The 26,567-nt window shown below is 50.8% G+C and overlaps 7 protein-coding genes across 7 annotated transcripts; 4 read left to right on the top strand and 3 right to left on the bottom strand.

Moving 5' to 3' along the window:
• Positions 1 to 362: 362 nt before the first annotated feature.
• Positions 363 to 1,060, bottom strand: RhiXN_05452 (GMC oxidoreductase; the record flags this gene model as incomplete). The annotated part of the gene is made up of 3 exons (XM_043325268.1): positions 363 to 540; positions 591 to 810; positions 865 to 1,060. The coding sequence occupies 3 exons, from the start codon at positions 1,058 to 1,060 to the stop codon at positions 363 to 365; spliced, it is 594 nt and encodes a 197-aa protein (XP_043177687.1).
• A 3,218-nt stretch (positions 1,061 to 4,278) lies between these two features.
• Positions 4,279 to 9,109, top strand: RhiXN_05451 (peptidase C14; the record flags this gene model as incomplete). Its single annotated transcript, XM_043325267.1, has 6 exons — positions 4,279 to 4,707; positions 4,767 to 4,897; positions 4,947 to 5,085; positions 5,136 to 5,183; positions 5,236 to 6,753; positions 6,806 to 9,109. The coding sequence occupies 6 exons, from the start codon at positions 4,279 to 4,281 to the stop codon at positions 9,107 to 9,109; spliced, it is 4,569 nt and encodes a 1,522-aa protein (XP_043177686.1).
• A 2,537-nt stretch (positions 9,110 to 11,646) lies between these two features.
• On the bottom strand, positions 11,647 to 12,320 carry RhiXN_05450 (uncharacterized protein; the record flags this gene model as incomplete). The annotated part of the gene is made up of 2 exons (XM_043325266.1): positions 11,647 to 11,751; positions 11,928 to 12,320. The coding sequence occupies 2 exons, from the start codon at positions 12,318 to 12,320 to the stop codon at positions 11,647 to 11,649; spliced, it is 498 nt and encodes a 165-aa protein (XP_043177685.1).
• Positions 12,321 to 13,683: 1,363 nt separating this feature from the next.
• On the top strand, positions 13,684 to 14,195 carry RhiXN_05449 (uncharacterized protein; the record flags this gene model as incomplete). The annotated part of the gene is made up of 3 exons (XM_043325265.1): positions 13,684 to 13,838; positions 13,888 to 13,946; positions 13,999 to 14,195. 3 exons carry the CDS (start codon positions 13,684 to 13,686, stop codon positions 14,193 to 14,195), a joined length of 411 nt encoding a protein of 136 aa, XP_043177684.1.
• A 1,338-nt stretch (positions 14,196 to 15,533) lies between these two features.
• RhiXN_05448 (peptidase C14) lies at positions 15,534 to 20,364 on the top strand (the record flags this gene model as incomplete). The annotated part of the gene is made up of 6 exons (XM_043325264.1): positions 15,534 to 15,962; positions 16,022 to 16,152; positions 16,202 to 16,340; positions 16,391 to 16,438; positions 16,491 to 18,008; positions 18,061 to 20,364. 6 exons carry the CDS (start codon positions 15,534 to 15,536, stop codon positions 20,362 to 20,364), a joined length of 4,569 nt encoding a protein of 1,522 aa, XP_043177683.1.
• A 3,160-nt stretch (positions 20,365 to 23,524) lies between these two features.
• RhiXN_05447 (uncharacterized protein) lies at positions 23,525 to 23,860 on the top strand (the record flags this gene model as incomplete). The annotated part of the gene is made up of 2 exons (XM_043325263.1): positions 23,525 to 23,724; positions 23,779 to 23,860. The coding sequence occupies 2 exons, from the start codon at positions 23,525 to 23,527 to the stop codon at positions 23,858 to 23,860; spliced, it is 282 nt and encodes a 93-aa protein (XP_043177682.1).
• Positions 23,861 to 24,282: 422 nt separating this feature from the next.
• Positions 24,283 to 25,436, bottom strand: RhiXN_05446 (uncharacterized protein; the record flags this gene model as incomplete). The annotated part of the gene is made up of 4 exons (XM_043325262.1): positions 24,283 to 24,651; positions 24,722 to 25,170; positions 25,235 to 25,255; positions 25,307 to 25,436. The coding sequence occupies 4 exons, from the start codon at positions 25,434 to 25,436 to the stop codon at positions 24,283 to 24,285; spliced, it is 969 nt and encodes a 322-aa protein (XP_043177681.1).
• Between the last annotated feature and the right edge of the window lie 1,131 nt (positions 25,437 to 26,567).

The following is a 26,567-nucleotide window of genomic DNA, read 5'->3' as shown; positions in this document are numbered from 1 at the left end:
GGGACAACGTTTTAGAAAGGTGGGTAATAGATGGCAAATAACGCACCTGTTTGCTTGGACAGGTAGTTAGGATCGATAGCTGGAGGCAACAGGGAGTGTGAGGTGTTCAAATGCTGGGCATGACATAAGCAGCCTGATTGCGTGGCGCGTGGCGGATAGCAGTCACGACTTGCAATGTTTCCACAAGAGAATGGATGCTGAATGCACATGATAATCGAGATGCATGACGTTTTCGGCTTTGCGGGACCGGGTCCAAAGGATCCTGATCAGACCACACGGTCAGCGTGACTGTTGGCAAAGTGTCGAATAGTATACTTGCCTGGATGCAGAATGATTTCGACTTTGCCCATCTTCTTCCTCAGTCACAGCTCTTGGATCCTGTACTGCTCCTTCTGAAGCAACGTAGCTTTGTACTTCCTCACGTCCTCCCACAGCGACCTGTGCATATGCGTAATCTTGCCACAACTAGCAAGGTAGTGAAGGTCGATCCATGATAGCATGGAGTTAGAAGCGGCAAGTGGCCCGTCATGAGTCTTTTCACTGTTCTCGTGTAAGCTCCCGTTCATCGGATATATTGCAAGCCCACTTACTACTGAGCTTCGGCAGCTGCCCTAAAGGTATCGTTATACCCAAGGTTGTCGTAGGTGATGACCCCTTTCTTTGCTTCGTATGTAGTCGAAACCAAAACATGATCTTGGTAGTTCTCCCCAACTCCAGGGAGGTCGGCCTTTAGAATAAACTTGAGATTCTTCAATACATTGCTACTGTTAATGCTGCTCGGCTCAAGAAGTTGGCGGACCAGAAGAGTACCTGAATGTTCGCTGTTAGCCTTGAAGACACCGTCGTAACGCATGATGAGCTCACCAGCCAAAAGCACGACTGCCTTTCCAGCCTTGGCAGTCAATGACTCGCTGTTGAAGTGAAAAGAGATACTCCTCGTCGTGACATCTTTCTCAGAATGATCGAGTTCGATATTGGTGGCTCGCGCCTCGGTCAATACGCCAAGGTTGGACTTGTGAGCGGCGGACTTGTAGTAGGTGTTTGCTGCGTAAGCGGGCATGATAGGTATCTCGAGCTAAAGATATACATACATTGACTCACTGCTACTAGCAACACATTGCATCAAAAAGGCGCGTCGCAAGCCTCCTGGAGCGTATCAGTTATGAGGGTTGGCGAGGGAAAGCCGAGGGAAGACAGATGCGATTGCCTGCAAAAGGGCAGCCATGACGCCTAGCAGACAGTCAGCTCTACTTGTTCACTCCTGCAAGGCCATAGACCTACTGAGAGAATGACATGGTAACAGCGCCAGATCGAGTGGGTTTCGCCATGTTTAGTTTGATGAGTGAACCTTCTCTCCTCGGCAATTCCGTGGCATCCATCACGAGTTGATAAACCATGGCCTCGCCAACAAGGTGCCATATTCTAGGGTCGTGTTCCCAGCTTGCCCAGCCTGGAGCAGGTTATCATGAGCACCGTGTCCATTGGAGGGATGAGGGTAGTTCCGTCGAGATTGGGACGAGTCGAATATCCGGGTTCGTATTCGTGTTTACTCTAACACTGACGTCGTCCGCCCTCGGTCGTGATCCATACTCCCGTCTCGTATTGAACATTTCTGCCGAGTGGATAGTAGAGCGGAAAAATAGACAAGACGATATTCGAGTATGAGGTGACCGAGAGAGCGGCGCAGAAAGTCACAACTGCTCGGGTCCACCCTGAGTCAGCTTCAGGGCTCTGGCGCTTGAGCTTGTTGGGAGTTCTTGACTACGATTGTCCATGCTTGGATGCTCAGTACAAAACGGGCACCGACTTTTGTCAGCATCACTATCTTAGACATACAACTCCATATCATCCGAGTCAGCTTGAATTTCTTCTTTTGCTCGTGTCTCATCACCGAGACTGCCTCATTGAAAGTCCCATGCGCACTCTCGCCGTAGCCTGTCAGAAGAACAACAGGACGTACTCGACAGCGTGCTGAGAGGGTCGAATGCACCCATCACGCAACCTTCCAGTAGGCCTATAATGCCAATCTCGTCGCAGAAACATCACAATTGCCAGCAGATAGGATCTAGAAAGTCATATACTCTGCGAACGGTATCAACGCTTCACCGCCCGAACACGACCATTCACACTCGCAGCAGGTATATCCTGATCGACCCTTGATACTATACGAATACCTCTGCACTTGTCTGTGAGTAGTCATTTTCACACATCTGCCATTGTTCTCCAATAACTCCGTGCTGCAGATGCCCACACAGCCATAAGGTCTGGCGAATGACCGCTCCAAAGACGAACAGACCCCGCCTCGATCCAGCGCTGAGCGAAATGGCGAAAGCTGTAAAGTCTGGTCATACATGAAAGTGCGTGCAATGAAAGGTCTGATGCGTCGTCCGCTGATATAAGGCAGTATCGCAGATAGATCCAAAAACGTTTGATGTGCTCGAGGAAACTGCGCGAACGATGGGAAGCAGAAGAGACGCTGTTGGAGTGTCCCACGTACGATTCGTACTCTGTTTCCATTCCGAAACTGTTGAGACGAGCAGACGTGGATGGCCAGTGTCGGGGACTTTTTGCAGCTACCTCATGGGTCTGCGGGCGCTGGGTCTTCAGACTGGGCACTCAGCCGTACATTATGAAGCACTACCTTCTCAGAAGACCGCGTGGTGATTTTCTGGGTGTTTTTGCAAGCCGAGTGCGGTGCGATTGTCAGACTGCCGGACGAATATTGCGTACTAACTGTGGTTGGCAGAACCTGTCGACATGCCCAATCAGACCCGAGCAGAAAAGCTGGCTGAAACAGGCAAGAAGCTTGCGGCTTTGCTTGGGTGGTCCTATACCGCCCGCCAATGTGGAGCTGTGCCCACTCTAGGTCCAGGCCAGAGGGTCAATCTCTACTCGCTCCAAAGCACTCCCGGGAATCCAGTTTGCAACGAAGCTTGGCATTAGGTATACATAGCCAAAGGTACGATTGTGTCGCATAAATTAGAGGAGGTGGCTGAAGGTGTACGTGACAGGACTGCTCCGGAGGCTGTCAAGTTGAAGGCGGGCAAGGCCGTCGTACGTGCACGATCATGCTCACTGAGTAGGTCTGGAGTGGGATGCAAGTTGTATGTGCATAAGTAGATACTTCTTATTTTTTCCCCTTAGTGCTTCCCTCTCATTTTCCACTACTGCAGGTCCTCCCTCTCGGCCGAATACGCATATCAAAGCTCAGCATTAGCGGCATGATCGATTTCTTCGCCTCTGTTAGACCGAAGAACCACAGGTACTCCGGCTCAGGAACCCTCACTGGAATGTGTAGTGTTTGGCGGTCGAGTACGAATCCGGTGACAAGGTACCGATCACTAGCAAGCTTATGTTTGATGAACCAAACGGAATGAGTTGTGTGGATAGTCCAAGGACTTGGGTATGTCAATTGGCATGTAGGCTGAAGACAACCGGTGAGTGTGTGATGACAGGCTCCCTTGGGACTTGGTCTAGCTGGCTTGTTTGGTGATGCACAAATTCATGAGTTGCTTACGATCGTTGAAATTAGCACAGATACAAGAACTGCAATTGTCGAATTATATCAAGAGTAAAGACTGACTCCTCGGATAGGTCCTACCACGGGCTTGCCAAGTTGACGATCCACGTCTGCTTTCTATTTACTTCTTCTCTGTTCAGTTTATATCGTGTTGCCCTGGTGCAAAGTCCCTCAGGTTCCAAACTGTTCTCCTGGCAGCATCCTCCCACCCGAAAAGTACATTCCATTCGCATTTGCCCATCGATTTCACTCTGATGACATACAAGGTCCGTTCCGCGGCGTAGAAAATAACCACTAGGTCAACTTCCCGAGTTGAATGGTAAGTACTATGAGCTATCATCGTACCCAGTATTGACAAGCACTCAGATCCTGTAGTTACCTTGAGCGAATATGCGATGTTGGAGTATCCTGGTTTTATTGAGTGAGATATTGCAGTGCGTAAAAAGAGCAAAGTCCCGACACAGGATCGTTACTAGGTAAATGATATGTTTTCGTGTTGACCTTAAAGCCGGCTAGCTCCTTGAGCCTTTGACATCAGGTTTTTCTAGAACTGCACCGGACAAGTCTCTTGGGCCCCAATACAAGACCACTCTACGCCAAATCCGCTCGAATGGCAAAATCTGACATTAGCACCGGTTGGCTGAATGACAAATGCGAAGACCCCATAAAGTGCTCGTGCAAGCGCCGATCATTCGCGCTTGACCTGAGCAGCCTCGAGCGCTTGTGCCCTTGTCCAGCTCAACGACTACCGTCGGCCAATGGCTTCCCCAGATGAAGCGCCAGGCTTTCGTGCCTACTTGCGGCGTAAGAAAAATAAAATCGTAGCAAGACTCAACGCGTCGGATCTTTCTACTCCCACACCTTCCATTCACCCCAGTACTCAGTCTTTACCCCCGGAGCCGTCCGCCTCTCAATCACGTTCTACTGCTGATGAAAATACGGTGCCGTCAAGCAGCCCATTGGGACACTCAGACACAGGTCAACCGCCGGTTCCAACTGATCCACGCAAAGCCACCGACGCGGCCACAGACACCGCAACCGTCAGAGTCCCTCGGCCCACCACCCCCACGCTTCCAGCCATGCAAGTCCTGACCAGTACACTGAGAACATTGCATAGCGCAACGAAGCTGTTTCCGCCTCTACAGGCTGCTATTGGAGGACTTTTGGCCTCCGTCGAGCACATAGAGGTCGGTGATTGGGGCTATATCCGCCGGGTTCATGGAGGCTAATCCTGACTCTTGTCTAGCTGAGCTCTAAGAATCATAGCGAAATGGAGGCATTGGCAAGACGGCTATCGCTGCTCCTCGAAAGGCTTCACCTGCATATACAAGAAGCCAAGTCGAGCGAGGTTTCGGAGTTCCTTGAAGGAATCGCAGCGTAAGTCATGCAAAACAGGTCGAATCCGCAAAGCTGACAGAATACAAAGGTCTGTCGAAGAGCAAGTGGCGATCATCCGCAGGAAGCAGGGCCATCGAACTACAAGATATCTTATGGATGCGGACCAGGACGAGGAGGAAATACTACGCGGGTACAAGAACATAGCTGACATACTGAAGGACATAAAGGTGGGAGATAGGTATATATTGGTAAATGGCATTGCTAACGTGCGGGACAGACTGAAGCAAACCTGAAAATGTGGAACATAGCCGAAGAACGGCGGGCGGTGAGCTCGAGATCGGATGTATAAATGAGAACACTGAGGTTTATTCGGTCAGGACTCTCGTCTTGCCGGTTTGTCACCTGTGGAGTCTGCGGTCTACAACTCGATTTTGTCGCACGATGTGAATCGTAGAGCATGCACTCAGAACACCCGGTCGCAGATCTTGCTGGAGCTCGAACAGTGGTCAGTCGATTGGACGAAGCCTAACGTGTTCTGGATGAACGGAATGGCCGGCACAGGCAAGACAACGATCGCATACACCTTCGCCGAACGTCTTGAAGAACGTGGTGCACTTGGGGCTAGCTTCTTTTGCACCCGCACATCCGAGGAATGTCGAAACGTAGGAAGAATCATACCGACTGTCGCCTATCAGTTGGCACAGTGTTCGCCTGCTTCTCGATCAGCGTTGCTGGAGGTTTTGGGACAACAGCCTAACATCAAGTCACAGTCGATAGACAGGCAATGCGAGCGACTCATCAAGGAGCCGCTATCGAGAGTAAAGACTGGGATTACAAAAGGGCTTGTGGTCGTGGTCGATGCGCTTGACGAATGCAGCAACGCAAACGGGGTGCGAACCATCTTGGACGCACTTTTCAGAATGACTCCAACCCTGCCACTCAAGTTCTTCGTGACCAGTCGACCGGAGCCGGACATCCGTCACAGGGTCGAGGCACAATCCGACCTGAATCGATCGATATGCGTGCTACACGAGATCGAGAGGTCAATGGTCGAAGCAGACATCGAGCTGTACCTTCGTGAAGAGCTCGGAGACAGCATCTCCGAGCACGATTTGACCCAGCTTACTAAGCTATCCGGAAGGCTTTTCATATATGCCGCCACCGCTATTCGATATGTCCGACAGATGGGTACAATGGTCGACCCAGATCGGCTCGAGGCCATTCTCAGTTCGTCACCAAGCTCGGGCTATGAACACTCGGATATCGACGACCTGTATACAACAATCCTGGAGGCTGCAATACGCCAAACTGGCCGAAACCCCCATGAGCAGCAGCAGATGCGACTGGTTCTCTGGACTGCAGTTTGCACGCGGGAGCCGGTGGACATCGATACACTGGCATCTCTGACGGGAATCAAGGCGACAAAGGCTAACATACTGCTGCAGCCCCTGTATTCGGTGTTGCACGTGTCGCAAGTAACCAAGATGATCACCACGCTGCATGCATCGTTTCCCGACTTTATGTTCGATGAGGCGCGGTCGACCAAGTTCTACTGCGACGAAACAAAGCACAGTCAGCTGCTCGCCGAACGGTGCTTCTTGGTGATGGAAGACCAGCTGCGATTCAACATCTGTAGTCTAGAGACGTCGTTCATACCCGACAGCGAAGTGCAAGACCTAGAAGATCGGATAGCAAGGTCAATCTCGCCAACGCTGTCATACGTAGCGCAACACTGGGGAGACCATGTAGTCAAGAGCGCGCCATGCGAGACAGTGCGGAAAGGGCTGGAAGAGCTCCTGTCATACCGGCTGCTGTTCTGGATGGAGGTGGTGAGCCTGAAGGGTACGCTGGACAAAGGGGTGAGCATGCTGTCGGCGCTCAAGCCATGGGTGACGGTCAGGCATCTAAGCAGTGCAGTGTGAGTACAAGGCTAATGATGAGTAAAAGGTTGAAGACAGATCATCATATCTGATCAAGCTGCTGAATGACTCGTGGATCTTTGTGTCAAAGTATGCTGCGGGATCTGTTTCGCAGTCGACGCCGCATATATACATCTCGGCGTTGCCATTTTGCCATCAGACAAGCTCGGTATACAAGCAGTACTGGGGTCGCACTCGGGATCTTCTAAGCCTGGAAGGATCTGCCATGGAACAAAGTCAAACGGCGCTACTAGCATCATGGCCGATAAACACGTATGCCCTCTCACTGGCATTCTCTCCTGACGGGTCTCGATTTGCAATTGGATTCTTAGATGGCACAGTACATGTAGTTTATATCCACAATGGAACGGTTGCTCTTGGCCCCCTCAAGGGACACACCAATTTGGTCAGATCCGTAGCATATTCTCCCGACGGACTGCTGCTTGTCTCTGGCTCTGAGGACGGTACAATGCTTGTGCGAGACGCGCAGACGGGCAGTTGCATATATGACGTCATCAAGGGGCATAGAGAAGAAGTGACGTCAGTATCGTTCTCACCCGACGGCAAGCACATCCTCTCAGGGTCCAATGACCAGACAACGCGGATGTGGGACAGTGGCAACGGCAGTCTCATACCCAACTCCATAAAACGCCATCCTTTCCCAGTCAACTGCACGGCATTCTCTCCTGATGGCAAGCATATCGCATGTGGCTTGAGCAGCGATAAGTGTCCCATTGTTGTTTACGACGCATCCACCAGCGAGTCTCTCCCTTTTCCATTCGATGCTCATCAATCCCCAGTCCGATCAATCGCCTTTTCGCCAAACAATAAGCACCTTGTCACTGGCCATCAGTCCGGTGAACTGCGCATCTGGAGTCTGCAGGACGGCACCGCCACACACTCCCCACCCAAAGTACACAACAAAGCAATCACATCCATTGGGTTTTCGCCTCTTGGAGACAAACTCGTCACTAGCTCTTGGGATAGGTGCGTGTATATATGGGATGTAGAGAACGGCTACTCCAACCCTTGCCTACTTGGCACACACCACCTTGAGGTTTCCTTCGCTGCGTTCTCACCCGACGGCACACGAGTTGCATCATGCTCATATGACCGCACTGTCAAGATGTGGAATGGACTGCACTCGACATCATCTCACACCTCACACTCCAACGCATTAACCAAGCGTGTCCACTCGGTTGCAATCTCGCCTGATGGGTCACGCATCGCCGCAGCGGGTGAAGACAAAGCGATCTACATGTTCAACACACACGATGGCACTCCCGCTCTCCAGCCACTTGTCGCACACACCGATTGGATCTTCTCGGTGGCGTTCTCACTCGACGGCAGGTACCTCGTTTCTGGCGGCGACGACAAATGCATATGTCTGTGGGATGCCACAAGCGGCAAGCTGCTATCCGGTCCACTTCGAGGGCATGAGGCAAGGATATGGTCAGTGTCGTTCTCACCCGATAGTAGGCACGTTGTTTCTGCCTCCGAGGACAAGACGATACGCGTGTGGGATGTGGATGATGGCACTCTGACACCTACAGACCTGGTCAGAACACACGACGACAAGGTCAAGTCAGCGGCATTCTCCCCCGACGGCAAGCATGTTGTTTCTGTGTCTGACGACAGGAAGATCCGGATGTGGGACTCGCAGACGCTATCACCCGTGTTTGATCTGTTTGGGTTGCAGCAGCATAAAGGGCCTATCTGGACGGTGATATTCTCGCCTGACGGCAGGCTCATTGCTTCCGGATCCGATGATGGCGCTATCCGCATTTTTGACTCGCGCAGTGGCAAGTTGGCTCTCGGTCCTCTCAAGGCATATCAGGACTGGGTAAGGTCAATTGTGTTCTCACCCGACGGCAATCACATCGTATCTGGCTCGGCTGATCGAAGCGTTCGAGTGTGGAGGGTGGAAGATGGCGCTCCTGCATGCGAGCCACTTGAAGGACATCAAGGTTGGGTCAACTCGGTGGCATGTTCACCCGACGGTGCATACATCGTCTCAGGCTCAGGTGACTCGACGATCCGAGTATGGAAGGCACCAAGAACAGGCGTTGTATCGGAGCTATCACAATCTCCCTCTTCTACCTCGGATCAGAGGGAGCCTCATCGTGCGATTGCCGGTGGACTGACGATCGACAGTGGTGGGTGGGCACGTAACCACGACTCGCGGCTACTTTTCTGGGTTCCATCTGATCTGCGCAAGGTCTTTCCCCGCCCCGAGACAGTTTATACGATCGGGCCTGAAGGCACGCTTCGAGCGGACTATAGTAAGCCGTTGTTGCTTGGAGATGAGTGGCAGCGATGTTTTGTTGGCTGAGAGTGAGGTGAGCACTGTTAATATGGTCGATCAGTGGTCATGTATTGACTTGTGGGTTGAGAATAGATATCGGGGGCGATTCGGACTGCCGTGTACCACAGTATCGTAAAAGAATTGCAATTATCCATATATCCTGCCTTATTCCATTACGTTTTGCCGCAACGACGTTTCATTCGAGTAATGATCAGAGTCATACGTAAGCTCATGAACACGGGGTGCATGTATCTTATTCGGTCCCGGTGTGGCAGACACCTTTTTGCAGGTATCATATGGTTTCATTTGAGCCACGTTCTAACCGGGCTCAGAAAGATTAGGTCTTAGCAAACCGAAGCACTATCGATCAAAAGTAAGAGGATAATGCCTTATGGCTGGTCAACTTGAATTGATATCAGAGTCGGTCTGATGTCTTATTGGCGTTTGTGGCCGCTCAAAGTGTTAGGATCTCTCTATCTCGATAACTTCCCGTCAGTCTTCCGGTACTGCAGAGCGTATGTGTTCCTGGCATCCATGATATATGAGAGAACTGAAGAACTGTTGGACTACTATCAGAATCTGACTCGATCGTGGATCGATCAGAAGATCGGGCTGGGGCTTATAATTAAGCTTTGCTGTCACTTTGTTTGGTCAGGTTAGGGTCTGCCTCGACGCTCACCCATCACTCAGTTTCGACGTCGATATCCACGCATATTGAACGCTCGATGTTTATCTCTGAGTTGTGGACCCATATTCAACAGTACAGCACAATAACCTATGTCACAAAATCTACATACACTGGAACAACATTTTTCACTACACTGGTGATCGTCTCTTGAACGCAAATACACAACTCCAAAAGCTGTCCGAGTCCAGACGCAAAGGGTCCGCATCACTTCCGAATTGTTTTGTTCATAACTGTCAATCTCTCATACTTTATATGAAACAAGGCCGCCTACTCCCCATCTGGCTTGGTACAGCGTTCGACACGCATGCTCATGTGATGCCGAAGGAGTGTCTACTGCATCCCCATCTACGATATAGCAACTGATACGGTGTGAGAGTAGCAGGTCATAACAGATAGCCAATTCGCCGTACTCAACTATGCCTAACATGATGGCTCGAATCTACGCGAATGGCGAGAATATAGCTTCGTCCAAGCTTCGCTGACTCCCATGGGTAAGTGTCAAGGGGGGGGGGGTTCGGGTGCGAACTGCGGAAAGTGCTGAACGCTTTTTGATTGACCCTGGGTGAGTGGATATTTATATAATAAATAGTATGTATCTTGACTAGGCTATTCATGCCCCGCGATAGTTTGTTTCGGTGCTACGACCGAATGCTACTTGGCAACAATCCTTAATTTGTTGAAATCAAAAAGAATGACACTTTCTAACAGCCAGGCAACGAAAACACCGCCCTTTTTTCGGCGCCTATATATCCCGGATGTCTCTTGTCTCATCAAGCATCATGGCGGACGTGTCGTGGAGTATGTTCGCCGCAATCTCTGCGCTATCTGGGTTTCGACATTCACCAGCTTCGACGATATGCCAGTCACGAGATACTCCGCCTGCATGTGAGCCACATATGTCCCCCTCTCTGGTTCTGAGTTATAGCGACGAATTCGATATGGCCATGGTATGATCCTTCACTCTTGCATGGCAGCCTGTCTGGTTCTGACTGTGGGAGTGAGTTGAGGAATTTTCTTTCGAAATGTCGCAAATTGAGTAGGCGTATGCGGATTTCCCAGTCAACCAAGCGATCAATCAATAGCCAATCAAACAGTACGAATCAAGGAAACAGATCGGGGATGTCGGCGCTACTTGTACTGGATGCAACGGTCTGAATATATGCTCAGGGCATCGACGACGTTTGGGTTTGTGACTCGTTAGACGTACGAGTTAGGTACTCGTTTGCTCCCCCCCTCTCCCTCCCCCGGCTCGTTATAGCATCCGGCAACTCGAGTAGAAGCTAGCAGCGCTTTGGCATGTCGCTTCGTCAGGCACCAAGCTAGGCCATAGCGAACGAATCAGACATACACAAGGGGAGGATGATCTAGGAGGTGGTAGAGGTGGATTGCGGTAAAGGCCAGTACTCTTGTACAGAAGAGGAACATAGACTCGAAATGCTGCGCATGGGCTCACGCGTTCAGGTCATGTCTCGACCGATTTTATTTCTGCACCGGTGACGAGGTTTCAGAAAAAGTAGTAATAGATTGCAAACAATATACATAGTCGCTTGGGTAGGTGGGTAGGGTCGATGGCTGGAGGTGACAGGGGATCTGAGGTGTTAAAGAGTTGGCTATGACGTAAGCCGGTTGATTGGGTGGCGCATGGCGGATAGCAATCATGACTGACAATGCGTCAGCTGGAGAATGGATGTTGATTGCACATGATAAATGAGATACATGACGTATCCGACTTTGCTGGACCGGGTCCAAAGTATCCTGATAGGGTCACACAGTCAACAAGACTTTTGGAAAACCGCCGAACAGCATACTTGCCTTGATGCAGAATCATTTCGACGCTACACATCTTCTTCCTCAGCCACAGCCCTTGGATTCTGTACTACTCCTTCTGAAGCATCGGAGGCCTTTCCTTCCTCAGGTCCTCCCACAGCGACCCGTGCATGTGCGCGATCTTGCCACAACTAGCAAGGTAGTGAAGGTCGATCTATGATAGCATGGAGTTAGAAGCGACAAGTGGCCAGTCATGAGTCTTTTCATTGTTCTCGTGTAAGCTCCCATTCATCTAATATATCTTAAGCCTGCTTACTATTGAGCTTCGGCAGCTGCACTAAATGTATCATTATACCCAGGGCTGTCACAGGTGACGAGCCCTTTCCTTACCTCGTATGTAGTCGAAACCAAGATATGGTCTTGGTACTTCTCCCCAACTTCAGAAAGGTCGATCTTTGGGATAGTCTTGCGCTTCCTCAACACGTTGCGACTGTCAATGCTGCTCGGCTCAAGAAGTTCAGGGATCAGAAGAGTACCTGGATATTCCTTGTTAGCCTTGAAGATGCCATCGTAGCGCACGATGAACTCGCCAGCCGAAAGCACAACTTCATTTCCAGCATTAGCAATCAACGGCTTGCTCTTGGACTGAAAAGAGGTACCCCTCGTCTTGCCATTTTTGTCAGAGTGATCAAGGTCGATATTGGTGGCTCGCGCCTCGGTCAATACGCCAAGGTTAAGCCTGTGAGTGGTGGACTTATAGGTGTTCGCTGGGTAGACAGGCATGATAAGGATCTTGAGCTAGAGATATATACGTACATTGAATCACTGCTACTGGAAGCACATTGCATCGGAGCAAGCGCGTCACAAACCCTCAAGGACGTGTTGGTTATGAGAGCTGACAGGAAAAGCCGAGGGAGGATAGATGCGATTTCCTGCAAAAGGGCAGACATGACGCTTAGAAGACAGTCAGCTCTACTTGTCCACTCGTGCAAGGCCGTAGACCTACTGAGAGAATGACATAGTAACAGCGCCAGATCGAGTCCATGTTTAGTTTGATGAGTGAACCTTCTCTCCTCGGCAATTCCGTGGCATCCGTCACGAGTTGATAAACCATGGCCTCGCCAACGAGACGCTGTATCCTAGGGTCGAGCTCCCAGCTTGCCCAGCCTGGAGCAGGTTATGATGAGCACCGTGTCTATAAGGAGGGATGAGGGTAGTTCCGCTGAGATTGGGACGAGTCAAATATCCGGGTTCATATTCGCGTTTACTCCAACTGACGTCGTCCGCCCTCGGTCGTGATCCATACTCCCGTCTCGTGTTGAGCATTTCTGACGAGTGGATAGTAGAGCGGAAAAATGAACAAGACGATATTCGAGTATGAGGTGACCGAGAGAGTGGCGCAGGGAGTCACAACTGCTCGGGTCCACGCTGAGTCAGCTTCAGGGTTCTGGCGCTTGAGCCTGTTGGGAGTTCTGAACTACGATCGTCCATGCTTGGATGCTCAGCACGAAATGGGCACCGGCTTTTGTCAGCATCACTATCCCAGACATGCAAGTCCATACCATCCGAGTCAGCTCGACTATGTTCTTTTGCTCGTGTCTTATCACCGAGACTGCGTCATTGAAGTCCCATGCGCACTCTCGCCGTAGTCTGTCAGAAGAATAAGAGGACGTACTCGATAGCGTGCTGAGAGGGTCGAATGCACCCATCACACGACCTTGTGGTAAGCATAAAATGCCAGTCTCGTCGCAGAAACATCACAATTGCCAGCAGATAGGATCTAGAAAGTCATATACGCTGCGAACGGTATCAACGCCTCACCGCCCAAACGCGACCATTCACACTCGCAGCAGGTGTATCCTGATCGACCCTTGATACTATACGAATACCTCTGTACCCGTCTGTGAGTAGTCATTTTCACACATCTACCATCGTTCCCCAATAACTCCGTGCTGCAGATGCCCACACAGCCATAAGGTCTGGCGAATGACCGCTCCAAAGACGAACAGACCCCACCTCGACTCAGCACTGAGCGAAATGGCGAAAGCTGCAAAGTCTGGTCATACATGAAAGTGCGTGCAATGAAAGGTCTGATGCGTCGTCCGCTGATACAAGGCAGTATCGGAGATAGACCCAAAAACGTGTGATGCGCTCGAGGAAACTGCGCGAACGATGGGAAGCAGAAGAGACGCTGTTGGAGTGTCCCACGTACGACTCATACTCTGTTTCGATCCCGAAACCGTCGAAACGAGCAGACGTAGATGGCCAGTGTCGGGGACTTTTTGCAGCTACCTCATGGGTGTGCGGGGGCTGCGTCTTCAGACTGGGCACTCAGCCGTACTTTATGAAGTACTACCTTCTCGGACGACCGCGTGGAGATTTTCTGGGTGTTTTTGCAAGCCGAGTCCGGTGCGATTGTCAGACTGCCGGATGAATATTGCGTGCTGACTGTGGTTGGCAGAACTTGTCGACATGCCCAATCAGACCCGAGCAGAAAAGCTGGCTGAAACAGGCGAGAAGCTTGCAGCTTTGGTTGGGTCGTCCTATACCGGCCACCAATGTGGAGCTGTGTCCACTCTAAGTCCAGGCCAGAGGGTCGATCTCTACTCGCTCCAAAGCACTCCCGGGAATCCAGTTCGCAACAAAGCTTGGGATTAGGTATACATAGCCAAAGGTACGGTTGTGTCGCGTAAATTGGAGGAGGTGGCTCAAGGTGTACGTGACAGGATTGCTCCAGAGGCTGTCGGGTCGAAGACGGGCAAGGCCGTCGTACGTGTACGATCATGCTGACCGAGTAGGTCTGGACTGGGACGCAAGTTGTATGTGCATAAGTAGATACTTCTTATTTTTTCCTCTTAATGCTTCCCTCTCATTTTCCACTACTGCAGGACCTCACACTTGGCCGAATACGCATATCAAAGCTCAGCATTAGCGGCGTGATTGATTTCTTCGTCTCTCTTGGACCCAAGAACCAGAGGTACCCCGGCTCAGGAAACCTCACTCAAATGCGCAGTGTTCGGCGGTCGGGTTCGAAGTCGGTGACAAGGCACTGGTCACTCGTAGCAAGCTCATGTTTGGTGAACCAAACGGAACGAATCATGCGGATAGTCCAAGGACTTGGGTATGTCAGTTCATATGTAGACCCGGGACGGCCGGTGAGTGTTTGACGACAGATTCCCCTCGGACTTGGTCCGGCTGGCTTGTTTGGTGATGCACACATTCATGAGTTGCTTATGATCGTTGAAATTAGCACAGATACAAGAACTGCAATTGTCGAATTATATCAAGAGTAAAGACTGACTCCTCGAATAGGTCCTCCCACGGGCTTGCCAAGTTGACGATCCACGTCGGCTTTCTATCGACTTCTGCTCTGTTCAGTTTATATCGTGTTGCCCCGGTGCAAAGTCCCTCAGGTTCCAAACTGTTCTCCTGGCAGCATTCTCCCATCCGAAAAGTACATTCCATTCGCATTTGCCCATCGATTTCACTCTGATGACATACAAGGTCCGTTCCGCGGCGTAGAAAATAACCACTAGGTCAGCTTCCTGAGTTGAGTGGTAAGTACTATGAGCTATCATCGTACCTAGTATTGACCTGCACTCAGATCCTGTAGTTACCTTGAGCAAATATGCGATGTTGTAGTATCCTGGTTTTATTCAGTGAGATATCGCAGTCCGTCTAAAAAGCAAAGTCCCGACACAGGATCGTTACTAGGTAAATGATATGTTTTCGTGTTGACCTCCAAGCCAGCCAGCTCCTTGAGCCTTTGATATCAGGCTTTTCTAGAACTGCACCGGACAAGTCTCTCGCACCCCAATACATGAGCGCTCTACGCCAAATCTCTTCAAATGGCAAAATCTGACATTGGCACTGGTTGGCTGAATGACAAATGCAAAGACCCCACAAGGTGTTCGTGCAAGCGCCGATCATTCGCGCTTGACCTGAGCAGCCTCAAGCGCTTGTGCCCTTGTCCAGCTCAACGACTACGGTCGGCCAATGGCTTCCCCAGATGAAGCGACAGGCTTTCTTGCCTCCTTGCGGCGCAAGAAAAATAAAATTGTAGCAAGACTCAACGCGTTGGATCTTTCTACCCCCACACCTTCCATCCACCCCAATACCCAGTCTTTACACGCGGAGCCGTCCGCCTCTCAATCACGTTCTACTGCTGATAAAAACGCGGTGCCGTCAAGCAGCCCATTGGGACACTCAGACACAAGTCAACTGCCGGTTGCAACTGATCCACGCAAAGGCACCGACGCTGCTACAGACACTGCAACCGTCAAAGTCCCTCGGCCCACCACCCCCGCGCTTCCAGCCATACAAGTCCTGACCAGTACACTGAGAACATTGCATAGCGCAACGAAGCTGTTTCCGCCTCTACAGGCTGCTATTGGAGGACTGCTAGCCTCCGTCGAGCACATAGAGGTCGGTGATCTGGGCTATATCCGCCGGGTTCATGGAGGCTAATCCAGACTCTTGTCTAGCTGAGCTCTAAGAATCATAGCGAAATGGAGGCATTAGCAAGACGGCTGTCGCTGCTCCTTGAAAGGCTTCACCGGCATATACAGGAAGCCAAGTCGAGCGATGTTTCGGAGTTCCTTGAAGGAATCGCAGCGTAAGTCATGCAAAACAGGTCGAATCCGCAAAGCTGACAGAATACAAAGGTCTGTCGAAGAGCAAGTGACGATCATCCGCAGAAAGCAGGACCATCGAACTACAAGATATCTTACGGATGCGGACCAGGACGAGGAGGAAATACTACGCGGGTACAAGAACATAGCTGACATACTGAAGGACATAAAGGTGGGAGATAGGTATATATTGGTAAATGGCATTGCTAACATGCGGGACAGATTGAAGCAAACCTGAAAATGTGGAACATTGCCGAAGAACGGCGGGCGGTGAGCTCGAGATCGGATGTATAAATGAGAACACTGAGGTTTATTCGGTCAGGACTCTCGTCTTGCAGGTTTGTCACCTGTGGAGTCTGCGGTCTACAACTCGCTTTTGTCGCACGATGTGAATCGTAGAGCATGCACTCGGAACACTCGGTCGCAGATCTTGCTGGAGCTCGAACAGTGGTCAGTCGATTGGACGAAGCCCAACGTGTTCTGGATGAACGGAATGGCCGGCACAGGCAAGACAACGATCGCATACACCTTTGCCGAATGTCTTGAAGAACGTGGTGCACTTGGGGCTAGCTTTTTTTGCACCCGCACATCCGAGGAATGTCGAAACGTGGGAAGAATCATACCGACTATCGCCTATCAGTTGGCACAGTGTTCGCCTGCTTTTCGATCAGCGTTGCTGGAGGTTTTGGGACAACAGCCTAACATCAAGTCACAGTCGATAGACAGGCAATGCGAGCGACTTATCAAGGAGCCGCTATCGAGAGTAAAGACCGGGATTACAAAAGGGCTTGTGGTCGTGGTCGATGCACTTGACGAATGCAGCAACGCAAACGGGGTGCGAACCATCTTGGACGCACTTTTCAGAATGACTCCAACCCTGCCACTCAAGTTCTTCGTGACCAGTCGACCGGAGCCGGACATCCGTCACAGGGTCGAGGCACAATCCGACCTGAATCGATCGATATGCGTGCTACACGAGATCGAGAGGTCGATGGTCGAAGCAGACATCGAGCTGTACCTTCGTGAAGAGCTCGGAGACAGCATCTCCCAGCACGATTTGACCCAGCTTGCTAAGCTATCCGGAAGGCTTTTCATATACGCCGCCACCGCCATTCGATATGTCCGACAGATGGGTACAATGGTCGACCCAGATCGGCTCGAGGCCATTCTCAGTTCGTCACCAAGCTCGGGCTATGAGCACTCGGATATCGATGACCTGTATACCACAATCCTGGAGGCTGCAATACGCCAAACTGGCCGAAACCCCCATGAGCAGCAACAGATGCGACTGGTTCTCTGGACCGCAGTATGCACACGGGAGCCGGTGGACATCGATACACTGGCATCTCTGACGGGGATCAAGGCGACAAAGGCTAACATACTGCTGCAGCCTCTGTATTCGGTGCTGCACGTGTCGCAAGCAACTAAGATGATCACCACGCTGCATGCATCGTTCCCCGACTTTATGTTTGATGAGGCGCGGTCGACCAAGTTCTACTGCGACGAAGCAAAGCACAGTCAGCTGCTCGCCGAACGGTGCTTCCAGGTGATGGAAGACCAGCTGCGGTTCAACATCTGTAGTCTAGAGACGTCGTTCATACCGGATAGCGAAGTGCAAGACCTAGATGATCGGATAGCAAGGTCAATCTCGCCAATGCTGTCATACGTAGTACACCACTGGGGAGACCATGTAGTCAAGAGCGCGCCATGCGAGACAGTGCGGAAAGGGCTGGAAGAGCTTCTATCATACCGACTGCTGTTCTGGATGGAGGTGGTGAGCCTGAAGCGTACGCTGGACAAAGGGATGAGGATGCTGTTAGCGCTCAAGCCATGGGTGACGGTAAGGCATCTAAGCAGTGCAGTATGAGTATGAGGCTGATGATGAGTAACAGATTGAAGACGGATCATCATATCTGACCAAGCTGCTGAACGACTCGTGGATCTTTGTGTCAAAGTATGCTGCTGGATCTGTTTCGCAGTCGACGCCGCATATATACATCTCGGCATTGGCATTCTGCCATCGGACAAGCTCGGTACGCAAGCAGTACTGGGGTCGTACTCGGGATCTTCTCAGCCTGGAAGGATCTGCAATGGAACAAAGTCAAACGGCGCTACTAGCAACATGGCCAATGGACTTGGCTGCCCTCTCACTGGCATTCTCTCCTGATGGGTCTCGATTTGCAATTGGATTCCAAGATGGCACAGTACATGTAGTTTATAGCCACAATGGAACGGTTGCTCTTGGCCCCCTCGAGGGGCACACCAAGCAGGTCAACTCCGTAGCGTTCTCTCCCGATGGGCTGCTGCTTGTCTCTGGCTCTTATGACGGTACGATCCTTGTGCGAGACGCGCAGACATGCACCTGCATATATGACGTCATCAAGGGGCATGAAAGCTGGGTGACGTCAGTATCGTTCTCACCCGAGGGCAAGCACATCCTCTCAGGGTCCAAAGACAAGACAACGCGGATATGGGACAGTGGCAACGGAAGTCAAATACCCAACTCCATCAAACGCCATCCTGATGAAGTCCTCTGCACGGCATTCTCTCCTGATGGCAAGCAAATCGCATGTGGCTTGGATAGCAATACGTGTCCGATTGTTGTTTACGACGCATCCACCAGAGAGTCACTCCCTTTTCCATTCAACGCTCATCGGTCCTCAGTCTATTCAATCGCCTTTTCGCCAAACAGCAAGCACCTTGTCACTGGCCATGAATCCGGTGATCTGCGCGTCTGGAGTCTACAGGACGGCACCGCCACACACTCCCCACCCAAAGTACACAACGACACAATCAGATCCATTGGGTTTTCGCCACTCGGAGACAAACTCGTCACTGGCTCTTGGGATAGGTGCGTGTATATATGGGATGTAGAGACCGGCTACTCCAACCCTTGCCTACTTGGCACACACAACGGACCGGTTTCCTCCGCTGCGTTCTCACCCGACGGCACACGAGTCGCATCATGCTCAGACGATCGCACCGTCAAGATGTGGAACAGACTCTACTCGACATCATCTCACTCCTCACATTCCAACGCACCAACCAGCGCTGTCTGGTCGGTTGCAATCTCGCCTGATGGGTCACGCATTGCCGCAGCGGGTGCCGACGAAGCGATCTACATGTTCAACACACAGGATGGCACTGCTGCTCTCCAGCCACTTGTCGCACACACCGACGATATCAACTCGGTGGCGTTCTCACTCGACGGCAGGTACCTTATTTCCGGTGGCAACGACAACGGCATATGTCTATGGGATGCCGCAAGTGGCAAGCTGCTATCCGGTCCACTTCGAGGGCATGAAAAAAGGATATGGTCAGTGTCGTTCTCACCCGATAGCAGGCACGTTGTTTCTGCCTCGCGGGGCAAGAACATACGCGTGTGGGATGTGGATGATGACACTCTGACACCTACAGACCTGGTCAGAACACACGACGACGAGGTCAACTCAGCGGCATTCTCCCCCGACGGCAAGCATGTTGTTTCTTGGTCTGACGACGGGAAGATCCGGATGTGGGGCTCGCAGACGCTATCACGCGTGTTCCGTCCGTTTGGGTCGCTGCGGCATAAAGAGCGTATAATGTCAGTGACGTTCTCGCCTGACGGCAGACTCATTGCTTCCGGATCCGATGATGGCGCTATCCGCATTTTTGACTCGCGCAGGGGCAAGTTGGCTCTCGGTCCTCTCATGGCACATCAGGACCAGGTAAGGTCAATCGTGTTCTCACCCGACGGCAATCACATCGTATCTGGCTCGGATGATGGAAGTGTTCGAGTGTGGAGGGTGGGAGATGGTGCTCCTGCATGCGAGCCACTTGAAGGACATCAAGGTGGGATCAGCTCGGTGGCATGTTCACCCGACGGTGCATACATCGTCTCGGGCTCATGGGACTCGACGGTTCGAGTATGGAAGACACCAGGAAGGGGCGCTGCATGCTACTTATCCAGATCTGCCTCTTCAACCTCGGATCAGAGGGAGCCTCATCGCGCCATTGCCGGTGGACTGACGATCGACAGTGGGGGGTGGGCACGTAACCACGACTCGCGGCTACTCTTCTGGGTTCCATCTGATCTGCGCAAGGTCTTTCCCCGCCCCGAGACAGTTTATACGATCGGGCCTGAAGGCACGCTTCGAGCGGACTATAGTAAGCCGTTGTCGCTTGGATATGAGTGGCAGCGATGTTTTGTTGGCTGAGAGCGAGGTGAGCACTGTTAATATGGTCGATCAGTGGTCATGTATTGACTTGCGGGTTGAGAATTATTGAACGAGACTTCTTTTTCCCATCGAAGCTCTCATATTCCTCATCCCAGAATATTGTTTGCTCTTCCTTATTGTCAGTATTTCTTTTGTCTGCACTACGCGGTATGTGCGTTCATTGTTAGCTCTACTGTATTTAAGCGACGCTGTTCGTCGCATTTATACACACTCAATCTACATTCGATTTTATCATATACTTAACAGGCTCAGTATCGCTTCTATTCACTGCGACAATATTATACCTGAGCTATTAAAATTCATTTAGCTCAATAAGAATAGATATTGGGGGCGATTCGGACTACCGTGTACCACAGTATCGTAAAAGAATTGCAATTATCCACAATCCTGCCTTATTCCATTATGTTTTGCCGCAACGACGTTTCATTCGAGTAAGGTGGACGACAGCAATCGCCCACCACCTAACCCGCGGATGTGCGCTTTTACTTGGCGCCGAGGCAAAAATTCACAATGAATGCCTATTTTCTCGCCAACTAAAGCGAATTTGAACAAAAAACGTGGTAAAGTTGTTCAAAAACTTAAGGAAAGAGTAAAGATACGAGTTAAATTGCATCATATGTATCATACAGAACCGTGCATCGAAAATACAACTGGGTTTGGTGGTCTACACGTGACAAGGAACCAACGGTCCTTGCTCGCAAGCACTTGTAATTCGGTCATAGTGGATTCTTTAGTTCAGCAATGGACTCTGGGGTCCTTTTGCACCCCATCTGGTAATCAAAACAATGCCTCCCAGCAAGACAAAACTCCGAAAAAAGAGGCAGATTGGGATTGCTCGGAGAGTGGTATGTTTAATGGTAACAGCGGCGAAATGGCAATAGAATGGGCAACCAAAGCGTTCCGAAGCCATCGCCAGACGCCAGGTCACATTCCATACAAGCAGATCGCCCTAAGACATGTACATACGCAAGATAATGCATATATTGGTTAAATCCTTCACTTAGAACTAATTTGAGCGTTTATATATTGACAACACGGACCCCGGAGCCTGCAGATGAGCTAAGGAATCCATCTTGACACAATTGCGAGTGGTCGCGAGTAGCGACAGTCGTTTCTCATCATGTGTAGACCGTCGAGCACGGTCATATTTTGGATGCAGAGCGATGAACAATGCCACCAACGGGATATAAACTAGATACGTATGCTGCTACACAAATTTCGCGTAACTTTACCACGTTTTTTGTTTGAATTCGCTTTAGTTGGCGAGAAAATAGGCATTCATCGTGAATTTTTGCCTCAGCGCCAAGTAAAAGCGCACATCCGCGGGTTAGGTGGTGGGCAATTGCTGTCGTCCACCTTAATGATCAGAGTCATACGTAAGCTCATGAACACGGGGTGCATGTATCTTATTCGGTCCCAGTGTGGCAGACACCTTTTTGCAGGTATCATATGGTTTCATTTGAGCCACGTTCTAACCGGGCTCAGAAAGATTAGGTCTTAGCAAACCGAAGCACTATCGATCAAAAGTAAGAGGATAATGCCTTATGGCTGGTCAACTTGAATTGATATCAGAGTCGGTCTGATGTCTTATTGGCGTTTGTGGCCGCTCAAAGTGTTAGGATCTCTCTATCTTGATAACTTCCTGTCAGTCTTCCGGTACTGCAGAGCGTATGCGTTCCTGACATCCATGATATGCGAGAGAACTGAAGAACTGTTGGACTACTATCAGAATCTGACTCGATCGTGGATCGATCAGAAGATCGGGCTGGGGCTTATAATCAAGCTTTGCTGTCACTTTGTTTGGCCAGGCTAGGGTCTCTCTAGACGCCCACCCATCACTCAGTTTCGACGTCGATATCCACGCATATTGAACGCTCGATGTTTATGTCTGAGTTGTGTGTCCATATTCAGCGGTACAGCACAATAACCTATGTCACACAATCTATATACACTGGAACAACATTTTCACTACACTGGTGATCGTCTCTTGAACGCAAATACACAACTCCAAAAGCTGTCCGAGTCCAGACGCAAAGGGTCCGCATCACTTCCGAATTATTTTGTTCATAACTGTTAATCTCTTATGCTTTCTACGAAACGAGGCCGCCTACTCCCGATCTGGTTTGGTACAGCGTTCAACACGCATGCTCATGTGATGTCGAAGGAGTGTCTACTGCATCCCCATCTACGATACGGCAACTGATACGGTGTCAGAGTAGCAGGTCACAACAGATAGCCAATTCACCGTACTCAACTATCCCTAACATGATGGCTCGAATCTACGCAAATGGCGAGAATATAGCTTCGTCAAAGCTTCGCTGACTCCCGTGGGTATGTGTCAAGAGGGGGGGGTTCGGGTGCGAACTACGGAATGTGCTGAACGCTTTTTGATTGACTCTGGGTGAGTGGATATTTATATAATAAATAGTATGTACTTTGACCTGGCTATTCATGCCCAGCGATAGTTTGTTCCAGTGCTACGACCGAATGCTACTTGGCAACAATCCTTAGTTTGTTGAAATCAAAAAGAATGATACTTTCTAACAGCCAGGCAACGAAAACACCGCCCTTTTTTCGGCGCCTATATATCCCGGATGTCTCTTGTCTCATCAAGCATCATGGCGGACGTGTTGTGGAGTATGTTCGCCGCAATCTCTGCGCTATCTAAGTTTCGACACTCAACAGCTTCAACGATATGATAGTCACGAGATACTCTGGCTGCGTGTGAGTCACATACGTCCCCCTCCATGCTTCCGAGTTATAGCCACGAATTCGATATGGCCATGGCACGATCCTTCACTTTTGCATGGCGGCCTGTGTGATTCTAACTGTAGGACTGAGTCGAGGAACTGTCTTTCGAAATGTCGCAAATTGAATAGGCGTATGCGGGTTTCCCAGTCAACCAAGCGATCAATCAACAGCCAATCAAACAGTACGAATCAAGGAAACAGATCGGGGATGTCGGCGCTACTTGTGCTGGATGCAAAGGTCTGAACTTATGCTCAGGGCATCGACGACGTTCGGGTTTGTGACTCATTGAATGCACAAGTGAGTTAGGTACTCGTTTACTCCCCCTCCCCCCCCCCCCCAGCTTGTTATAGCATCCCGCAACTCGAATAGAAGCCAGCAGCACTTTGGCATGTCGCTCCGTCAGGCACCAAGTCAGCCCGCAGCGGACGAATCAGACATGCACATCAGGAGGATGGTCGAGGAGGCGATAGAGATGGATTACGGTAAGGGCCGATACTCTTGTGTAGGAGAGGAACGTCGGCTCGAAATGCCGCGCCTAGCTCACGCTTTCAGGTCGCGTCTCGACCGACTTCATTTCCGCTCCTCGTTGTATTGATCCTTTATGGAAATTTACACACTATTGCTCTAAATACGTTATTCTAGTCTCATGACGCTTTTGAAGAATTTGGACGCAGGACGATGTGCTGGCCTGCCTGCGCCGCACACCCGTTCACCCAACCACTGATCACCCGTCCTGAATTTAATCTATGGTTCTGTAGAAGCCTCTGGCACCCGACCGTCAGAAATCAGCAATATAAACCAAGAATTGAGCGGGCCCATCTCAGACAGTTTGCGACCTAACACGTGCTACGGCATATAAATCAGAGTCCATATCAGCTTCAGTGTCCGATAAATATGGCACTATATGCTGCGAACAGGGCACGTTTGTACATCTCTGTCGATTTGCGTTTATGATCGCTAGACAAATGTCAAAGCAATACAATAGATGAGAAGCGATGTAGATCTTCTGACCATGAAATACGAGTTTATGCCTTCATGATACGAGTTGATCCTCGATTTCGTCAGTTTATATCTTGCGTAGTAATACAACATGTTGCTAGAGATACACGCTAGTCATACGCCCCCTTTATCCAAATCCCACTCTGCTCAACCACATATCACTCGAGCACAACCCAGTCCTCCTCGCCCACCTCCTCCCCGCTGCACTCCTTCTTCGACTCGACGTCCCAGTATCCCCTCCACGTATATGTCACTCCTGTCCTCGAGTTGACCGGGTGCCGCGGCATCACCACCTTCTCGTTCTTTCCAGTCACCGACGGCCTGAAGCACGCGCCGGGAGTTGTCTGGCGGTTGTGTCGCCACCACTGCCATGTATGCCGCAGCTGTGCCTGGTTGAACATGTGTCGCTCGAACCGCAGCAGGGTGCTGCACGAGGTCTGGTGCACGGCCAGGTTCTCCAGCCAGGGGTAGAAGTCCACGAACAGGTCGCTCAGCAGCAGTCCGAGCACGTTTGTACTAGTGGCCTGCACCAGAGGCAACGATAAGCAACTTGGAATGACGATATATGCACAACACGACGACTCACCGCCCAGTCTGGCCAGTCTTGGTCCAGGGTGTGTGCGAGCATCTCGATGCCCTGCATCATGTTCTCATTCATCCATACCTTCTGCTTGGAACTTGAGCGCAGCAGCCACTGAGTCTGGGGAAAGGACGTCGGCGGAGGGATGTGAGCAAAGGCATGATGGCTAGGGGTGGATGCGAGCTCGCAGAAGCGAGTGAAGAGCAAATGGTACTCCCAGCCGAGAGTTTGCTGCTGCTTGCGAGTGGGGATAGCTGCGACCATGCTGTGTGTCCAGTATGAATTTGGTGTTTGTGGATGGATCGAGTGTATGTGGGTAATAAGCGCTGGCGGGTGGAGGTGGGAGATGGGAGATGGGAGACTCGGCACCGAGGGACGGCAGTTATATACGCTGGTTGGTATCCGTTCCGTCCCATCCCGAGCCTGAGATGGTACGATGAACGGGTCGACGCGGTCTTTAGACAACAGAATGAGGTCTGGAGCACCAAAATTTATGCCTCCGCGTATATGGCCACAGACCAAATAAACCACCAATACGGCCTATTTATACCAGTCAGTTTGAAAAGAAGTCCGTCGATAGTTCCCACTCACTATAAGGATGAGAGGGTGCCATTGAGAGTAAAAAAAGGGAAAAATACGCTGGAATGGCGGTGGAGGGATGGACAAGGTTAGCAAGGTCAGGGGTTGACTCCTTGCACGAGTGGCACGTGACATATTGCATTCGTTTGATCGACCATGTCCAGCACTGGCGCCAATACCCTGTTTATCTGGTCCTCGGTCCCTGAAAACTCACCGCTCACCGAAATGCAGGAGTTAGGTCTCAGAAAGTCATGCGCTGGAGTAACTCCACATGTAATGGCTTAGACTTGATGTAAATTAGACGGCACACATACGAACCCAAAAACGTCAAACCATATTACATGTACACCACCTTCGGCTACTCCCAACCCATCACTTTCCTCTAGACAATCGTCCTGCCCATGCAGAGCCTATACAATGAATCACTCTCCAAAGGATATGGAAACAACATAGATGATGGAATACTTGGTATGCCGCGTGTAAAGATGGTATGTCTACCTGTATCAACCAGCTATCACCCGCACTGACCACATGTTGTTCATTCTCAGCTTGTAGAACGTGAAATGACGCGCCTGTCCGCTGAAAATTGCCGTAAACCGCCCTGGTGGGCCCAGCATAGCAATGCTGATATAGTAGCCAAGTGGCGGAAAGAGGCAACGGATTAGGCGGTTTTGATGAAGGAGCCACACATCGACTATGTCCTTCAAGAGCTTGAGGGCTACGCTAACCTGCGCAACAAAATGTTGGGTGTAGAGGTGCGTGACAAGTGAAGATGATGATGACCAAGGATGCAAGTTGACGTGGGGAATGACAAGGTGCGTGTCCCCACGCGCAAACGCATATGGAGTGCCTACTAAAATCTACCTACCTAGGAGTGATCCACGCGTCAACAAACTCGGGTCCGTGATCACTTGCCAAGACAGGTGCACTGCGGTCCCTGCCACCTATCAACACCGTGCCTCCCCGTTCGAACTTGCCAACAAATCCAGGCCAGAGCACAGGAAGATAGTTGCACTGCCCTTGGTTGATCCTGTGTTGCAAAGGCCGTTGACAACAGTTGTGTCGTTGCAGCAGAAAGAATGGCGCGTATTGCCGATTGCCACGAATCCCATTCTGAAAGCAGCCTTTGGCAAGTTTTCCCCCAAGACAATCGACCGTATACATACCTTTGCTGGTGGGTTTATGACCCAAACAGAAGCCGAGGCGTATCGACTGGAACTAATGGATGGACGAAAAGCCTTTATGGGGGAAAACGATGAGAAGTTTATGATGG

The sequence above is a fragment of the Rhizoctonia solani genome, chromosome 2 (assembly GCF_016906535.1).
Source record: "Rhizoctonia solani chromosome 2, complete sequence".
NCBI classification, from domain to species: Eukaryota; Fungi; Basidiomycota; class Agaricomycetes; order Cantharellales; family Ceratobasidiaceae; genus Rhizoctonia; species Rhizoctonia solani.
Note: the sequence above shows the minus strand (reverse complement) of the source record. Positions and strands in the feature narration are given on the sequence as shown.